Source organism: Episyrphus balteatus, chromosome 3 (assembly GCF_945859705.1).
Source record: "Episyrphus balteatus chromosome 3, idEpiBalt1.1, whole genome shotgun sequence".
Lineage (NCBI taxonomy): Eukaryota > Metazoa > Arthropoda > Insecta > Diptera > Syrphidae > Episyrphus > Episyrphus balteatus.
The window spans coordinates 118,885,519-118,893,066 of record NC_079136.1 but is presented as its reverse complement, the minus strand read 5'-3'; the positions used below and the strand labels follow the sequence as shown (position 1 = coordinate 118,893,066).

The following is a 7,548-nucleotide window of genomic DNA, read 5'->3' as shown; positions in this document are numbered from 1 at the left end:
TATTTTGTTGGTTTTTTTAATAAAAAAAAAATTCTAAAACGTGAAGTTATATCACAAGAAATCAATTCAGGAATTTATTTAACAGGATTTCTTGCGAGGAATTCATAAAACTTCCAAGAGTAGATATCATTTTCATGAATAAGTGCACCTTACTTTAGATGTTCGGACTCGTTTGAGGTCCCTTCATAACATGCATACAAGAATTGGTAAGTCAGTAGGCCCCTTGCTATCATGAAATCGTATCGGAAATGTTTTTATTAAATTGGTTCACTGCGGTGTATGCGGAACATTTTATTCATTTTAACAAATCAATGGTAAATTAAAGACTTTTTACATTCATCAATTTATAAAACTATTGGTATGAATTAACTGAACTTAAATTATAAGTAAGTTTACTTGAGACCACAAGGGAAACAACTATTATTGAACTCTGTGGTCTAAAATTATTGAACTATAACACTGGTTAACAAAATTAAACTTTTTTTTGTTGCCGGAACAAAAATATACTTTGCTGAAGGTTTTCGTTGTGCTGAACTCGAATCCGTAGTCATAAAAAATTAATCAGCTCCCGTTTTTGAAATATTACCGTTAGAAAATCATACTTCGGACCTTATTCTTTTATATAAGGAAAATTGTTGGTTCTTGAAAGAAGGAAAATAGTTCTTATAGAAACCGTCACTAAATACCTTCTTACAATTTTTCTTACATATATAAAAGAATAAGGGCCGAATTAGTCAAAAAAACGTTTTTTTTGCATTTTCTAATGGTAATATTTCAAAAACGGGAGCTGATCAATTTTTTCTGACTTCGTATTCGAGTTCAGCACACCGAAAACCTCCAGAAAAGTGTATTTTTGTTTCGGCAACAGAACCCTTGTAAACCAGTGTAATAAATGTTATAAGGACCTTGTTCATAATTATCAATATGCTAAGATATATCAAAACATAAATCCAATTTCGTTAAATCAAAATGAATTTAAACTGCTCTTTGATGGTACCTACACTAATTCAATTTCAACGATTTTATATTTTAAAAAAATCATTTATTTTAATAATTAAAAAAAAAAAATTATAAATATGTAGATAATTTTTTTTTTTTTGAAAAATCGAATTTTCAAAAACCGGACATCGGTTTTATTTTTAAATTTTATTTTAGTTGTTGATTAAAAATTGCTACAGAATGGCATAACAACTATATTTACATTATTATTATTTATATTATTATTATTTATTATTATTATTTATATGTTTTTTTTTTTTCAAAAAATTATTTATACAAAATTAGTTTTAAAAAAATGTGCTCTAAAGATTCTGAAATTTTTTTTTTCTTAAAATTTATCTTAAAATACACTAAATTGCATATTTGTTTTTAAGCTCAATTTCAATATAAGATGTTGTTTTTTCTTAATATTTTTTAATTTTTTTTTTTTCAGTTTGTATTATTAAATCTTAAGTATTTCAGCAACTTTTTAACAACAATTCAAAGAGTAGTACGTGTATTTTATTTTCATTCGGCCTCAATCAAGAATTTCGTTTGAACTGCAAATTTGCTACGAATTTCAAAAAACTCATTACAGTTTTTCATTACGAACGGATTTTTTATGTACTCGTTGTAAATTTCCAAAACGAACGAAAATCGTAATAAGGTAAATTTAAATAATTAAAAAAAAATAACGAACGAAATTTTATCGTTAATCAAAAACTATTAAATGAAGCAACTTAATTTGATAAAATGAGAACATTGCTATGTTGCCTTTGAACGCATCTTATCCAAATCACCCTATAAATTTACAAGTGATCTATAACCATGTTGCTTTTATTCTGATCACTTAAAATACTTTATCTGGCAGTGCTCTTACATATAATATGCCACTCCTGTTCCTCATTTGCGATCCAATTTAATGCAAAAGCACACCCCACCACCTATCTCGTCAATTCATTTAGTATTCAAATACAAACCTTGTTGATTAACATCTCTCTGCAGTTGTAGATACCAGCACAACACATTTTTATTCGCCACTTTTCAAAGCAAATTGTTTTTTTTTTTTTTGTATTAGCTCTCATGTTTTTTGCATAAACACAACTACTATAGTTACTAAATTTAGTATAAAGCCAAATAATGATGCACAAAAAAAAAAATGTGTGTGTGCTATATTTACAAAACAAAAATGACGAATGAAACCAATTAAATAGAATGTTCTTTTTGAGATAGATTTATGTAAAAATGCGCTGCATCCAAACTTAAAAATAAGAATATATGAAAAACAAACCTCTGTATCCACACCAAAACCAAAAAAAAAAAACTCCAACAACAAAGAAAAACAGGATTAGGTATTATATTTTAGTTGTATTTTTTTTTAATTCTCTTCTCTTTGATTTTAACATATGTAGTTTTTTTCCAATTCATTTAAAAAACATGATTTAAATCTAAAAAACAAAAAAATCAAAAAGATTTTTTCCTTCGCAAAAAAAATAACAATAAATGCTTCTAATTCATTTTTAATAAAAAAATATACACTTTTTTTTTTTTGCAATGCCATGCAAATGGGTTAACAACCGCCAATTAGAAATATAGAAAAAAAAATCCAAGGAACATCCTCGAAAAAAAGAGGACTAAATAGAGAAAGAGAAAAGTTAAATAGTAAAGGGAAATTTATAACAATGTCTGTTTCTTATCAGGAATTTATGATAAAAGATAAAATTAATTTAAAAAAAAAAATGATAAAAACCCAAAAATAAAGAAAAATCAGATCTACTTTCCAATCTGAATATGTTCCATTTTTGATACTCTAGAGCTTCCTCCAACATTGCCGCAACTATCTAATCGACTACCCCGATCCTCATTCGCTCGATATTCCGATGTGGAAATCTTAAATTGACTGGAAATATGTTGCGTTTTCGACTGCGATCGATAACGAGCATATTCTTTCGTTGCTTCGTACAGTCTTTTAAGGAAATCTGGCATTTGACTTTGAGTTACCCATGATTTAACTCGCGCCGGAATCGCCAAACCCGGATCATCGAAATAAGTCAAGACATAATGAATCCCTGGTTCATGAAAGTTCTTATATGGTTTTATAACCATATAACTCCAGTATTCATGAACTCGAACCTTATAAGGATCTTCAGGGTACTTTGGATGCCTTGCACTTTGATTGTATATCAAAATAGCATTATTTTCCTTATCAGTCAATATCCGACGGCAGTAAACGTAATCTCTGTTTGCAAAAAACCTTGGCCATTGCATTTCCCAGTAAAGTAAATCGCTATTCGAATTTGGCATCGTGTCGCTCTCGATGACTTCCAACTTGACAGCTGTGGCATCCCATTTTTTACGATATTCAATGTCAGTTTGGACATTGAGGAAGTCATCGGCAGACACATCGTCATGGTGAACGTAAATCTTATAAGCATACAGAGAAGGTTTCTCTTCACGTTTCCAAATCGTGTAATTGTCTCTAGTCACATAGGGTTCCCATATTCGTTCGTCTGTATTTGACGCACAATAACAGACTTCTCTCGACCATTGTTGGCATACTTCACAGACCAAAGCCCGTTCAACACGGTCAATGAAATCCATGTCCGGTCGACATACTTCGAACTTGCTCAATTGGATTCGTTCGTTGTTCCAATCAAAAGCTAGAGCTCCTACAGCACTTAGCATCAAACCTTTGATGGGTGGTTGGAATTGAGTGCGATAGGAGCGTAGGAGCTCTTTAAAACCGGTATCGCCCCAAACGCGATGATAGAATGTCAACAATTGTTGAGCACGTCGCGAACGTTGAGCAAAAATGTATTCACATTGATAAGACCATTGACGGAGAGTAACATTGGAGCGATGTTTTAAGTTGTTGAGGAGGCGATTGAGCATTTCTTGCGTAACACGGTTTAAAGCACTTGCTTGCGGTCCAGATTGCTTCGGATTGCTTTAATTTTTCTTAATTCAATTTGATTGAGGTTGATGTAAAGTAGAATTTTTTCTTTTCTTGTTCGTTTTTTTGCTTCTTGTTCGAAATGTCGTTTGAGATGTTGATGGAAGTGTGTGTAGTACACCTCCCCAAAGTAATGTGTTGGGGTTATCGCGGTGTGATTTTTTTTTTTTATTTTATTTTTGGGGAGCACAGGCTTAAAGAATGACAGTTGAAATGTCAGAATTTTTGGATGTGGCCCCCATCACCCCCAACCAAATGAAATACATGTGTAGTGCATTTTGGTGAGTTTGTAAAATGACAGTTTTACTGATAAGAAAAGTGTGGTGGATTTGATTTTTTTTTTTTGCCAGGGGTGTGATTGAGGAAAGCATTCTATTGATTGTTAGAAAATTTAAAAATTGCAAAAAGCTAATAGCCTTTTCACACCAAACCCAAAAACGCGGTTTATGGCAAAAAGTTTTCAAAAACCTGAAAAGCGTTCACACCACAAGTTTACAGGTTTTTGTTTGACGTTTATAATGTTTTGACATCCAAATGTCAAGTTTTCAGTGGGATTTATTTATTTTTGTTGTAACAACTTGAGTAACAGCTTGAGCTCACAAAATTGATCAAATAAAATAAACTCTGACAATTTAAATACAATTTTATTTATTTGGTCGTTAAATTATGTAGTTTCATTTTAATACTACGTTTCCACCTATCCTAAATCCGAGATTTAGCTAAGTAGATTTAGCACAAATCTCGAGTTTTATTCTGAATCTCGGATTGAAAGTAGGCGACAATCTTAGATTTAGGGTAGCTGAACCCAAATCTAAGATTTAGAGAAGTAGATTTAAAATAAATCTCGAGATTTAATCTAAATCTACTTAGCTAAATCTCGGATTTAGCGTAGGTGGAAACATAGTATAATATAGAGAGAATAATAAATTGGCCGCCTCTCAAATTCTTTAGACAAAGTTTCAACAGGAACTCCTCATCTTTGGTCCCCCACATCATTTTTTTTTTTTTTTTGTTTTTTTTTTTGTGCTATGCCATTTTCTGTAATTAATGAAAGAAATAAAAAAACGAATTTGATTTATATTATCAAAAAAAATTAACAAACCGCATTTGTAAAACAACTAGTTATCTTTGCCTGTCAGTTCTTTTTTTTTGTCTGCTGTCAGTTCTTTTTTTTTGTGTGCTGAATTGTTGCTGAATTTCTCAAAAGGTTTGTTTGGTTATTTCGTTTGGAGTTGAATGTTTTCATTTTCAGGTTTTTGACGAGTTTAATCAAAAACTTGTGTTTTACGAAAACTTGTGGTTTATGAAAAATGTATGGAAAAACTTGTGTTTTTGATATAGGTTTTTGGGGTTTTTCGCAAAAACCGCGTTTTTGGATTGGTGTGAAAAGGCTATAAGATTTTGGTCTAAACAAAATTTTTAACTCTTTGTAAAAAAAAAAAGTTGGAGCAGCAAAAATGAAATGCCAATGTAAATGAGCATAAATTCTTATTTTTAACTGTTTTTTTGGTTTAATTTTTTAAGGTCGAGTTAGTTGTAGAAACGTGGTTCATACTTGATTCAAGAATTTAGTGCCTGGGATGCCCTCCGACAATGGATTCTAGCTGAAAGGGCCTTAAGTCAATAAAACCGCAATTTTTTGATGAAAAAATTAACAATTTAATAATAATGTACACACCAAAGATAAATCAATGGCAAGAAAAGCCAAATACGAAGGAAAAGAATTCAAATGGTGTCTAGGAAAAAATGATTCTCTTGAAACTTTTAAACATCAAAGAATATGATTTAAAAAGTCCTTTTTTTATTATGAACTGCTGGGCAAATATTATTTAACTATTTTTATTAATATAAAACAATTTTATTGCCTTAAGGGCCAGTTGTACAAATATTTAATCCGTGGTTCAGCAACTTTTATCTTCTGAATTCGGTGGTGAAATTGATTTTTAGCAATGGTTCTAGGTCCATATAGGTTAAAATAGCTAAATCCATCCTTGAACCAAAGTTGATCCACTGCTAATCAGCCGAAATCGGCGAGTTAAATTCCTGATCCGAGGCTGAACCACGTTTGTACAACTGGGCCTAACGCCCTCCCGACAAACAATTTTGGTTCTATAAAGCTTTACAGATGCAATATTGTTGCTTCTGTAAAGCATTATAGAAGTGAAATTGTTAGTAGGGCTTACATATCTAGAATCCATTGGTGGCGGGCATCCAAGGCATAGTAACAAAAAAAATCTCAGGTAAGTTTTTCCATTTGTTATCAATGAGAAAAGTTGATCAATTCAGGGTTAATTCTAACTGCGTCACTTTGTTGTATCCTCATTTTAGTCTGAAAGTTTAAAAAAATAATAGAAGAATGGTAAATGTTTTAAAAATTAATTTATCAACAAGCCCAGCCCAGAAAATAAAAAGGTTTTTTATAAAAGAAGTACCTAGTTTTGGTTTTTTGTTAATTTCTCGAAAATGACAAGATATTTTTGAATCCGGTTTTCTGTGTTTGTTTAAAAATAAATAGGAGCATTGAATTTTAAAAACTAAATTAGTACAAAATTTTGAAAAAAATTAGTTTGAAATTTTTTTTCCAATTTTTTTTTTTAATTTTGATTTTGAAAATCAATTTTTGTAAATTTTTGTAAAAGACTAGGTTTTGGCTTTACAAAAAACTATTGCACGTTGTTGTAGGTATAACCGTTGATTTCTAATAATTTTTTTTTTAAATTAAGTCAATTTTTTCTAAAATTGCCCCTCCCCGCTAAACAAGGGGGAATAGACCCCCCACCCTCCCATACGACTTTTTTCTTGTCTCGATCCAAACTACATGCTCTAGCTTTTTGGCACATTACTCCTGAATCACCCTGTATAGACTGCTATCCCAACTAACATTTCAGCTTCGGTTAAGGTATTACAAAAGCTACATTTCAGCTTCTTTTAAACTTTAGTAAGGTTGTTGGGCATGGAAAAAGGAGAACGTTATACAAGTTTGACACTCTATAAGGATCTTAAACGAAGCTTTACCGAAGCTCTACCGAAGTTTTGAGATTTGACAGATAGCTTCGGAAGAGCTTGTATAGTTCTTTAATACATGTCTTATCGAAATTTAAAAAAAAAAACTACAAAAACAAAAAAGAATTCTTTTTTTAACTGGTTTTAAATCATGAATTTTATCTTTTGATATGTTATTATATATAACATTCAATTAGTTTTTAGTATAATAATTTTAAAAGTATATAATTTTTTTACCACACCCAGGAATCGAACTTCGTATCTGCTTGGTGGTAGTCCACCACTCTACCCACTCGGCCATCCTAGTACATTCATTAATGAAATCAAAAACTTAATCAGTTCAAATAGCAAAAAAATGTCCCAGCTAAATTATTCAATGTCAAAACCAAAAAGTGTCCGAGCTAGATTATTTAATATCAAAACCAAAAATCAAATACAAAACTTTGTAACTTCTGTAAAGCTTTTATAAATTCATTAAACAGGCTTATAAGAAAAACAAGCTTTCTTCGTTTAAGTTTCTTTAATAGTATTTAGACAACTTATTATAAGTTGTTAAACAAGTCCGAACTTCTATAAGCAGTTAAATTCTGAAGCAAGCTCAATACAAGCTGTAT

At 30.7% G+C, this 7,548-nt stretch overlaps 1 protein-coding gene across 1 annotated transcript; it reads right to left on the bottom strand.

Moving 5' to 3' along the window:
* Positions 1–2,366: 2,366 nt before the first annotated feature.
* On the bottom strand, positions 2,367–4,173 carry LOC129916012 (stAR-related lipid transfer protein 7, mitochondrial). The gene has a single exon (XM_055995766.1). It carries the CDS (start codon positions 3,868–3,870, stop codon positions 2,752–2,754), a length of 1,119 nt encoding a protein of 372 aa, XP_055851741.1. The 5' UTR covers positions 3,871–4,173; the 3' UTR covers positions 2,367–2,751.
* Positions 4,174–7,548: the final 3,375 nt, after the last annotated feature.

Coding starts and splice junctions, on each gene's coding strand:
- LOC129916012 (XM_055995766.1), bottom strand. CDS start 3,870: ATGCTCAATCGCCTCCTCAACAACTTAAAACATCGCTCCAATGTTACT.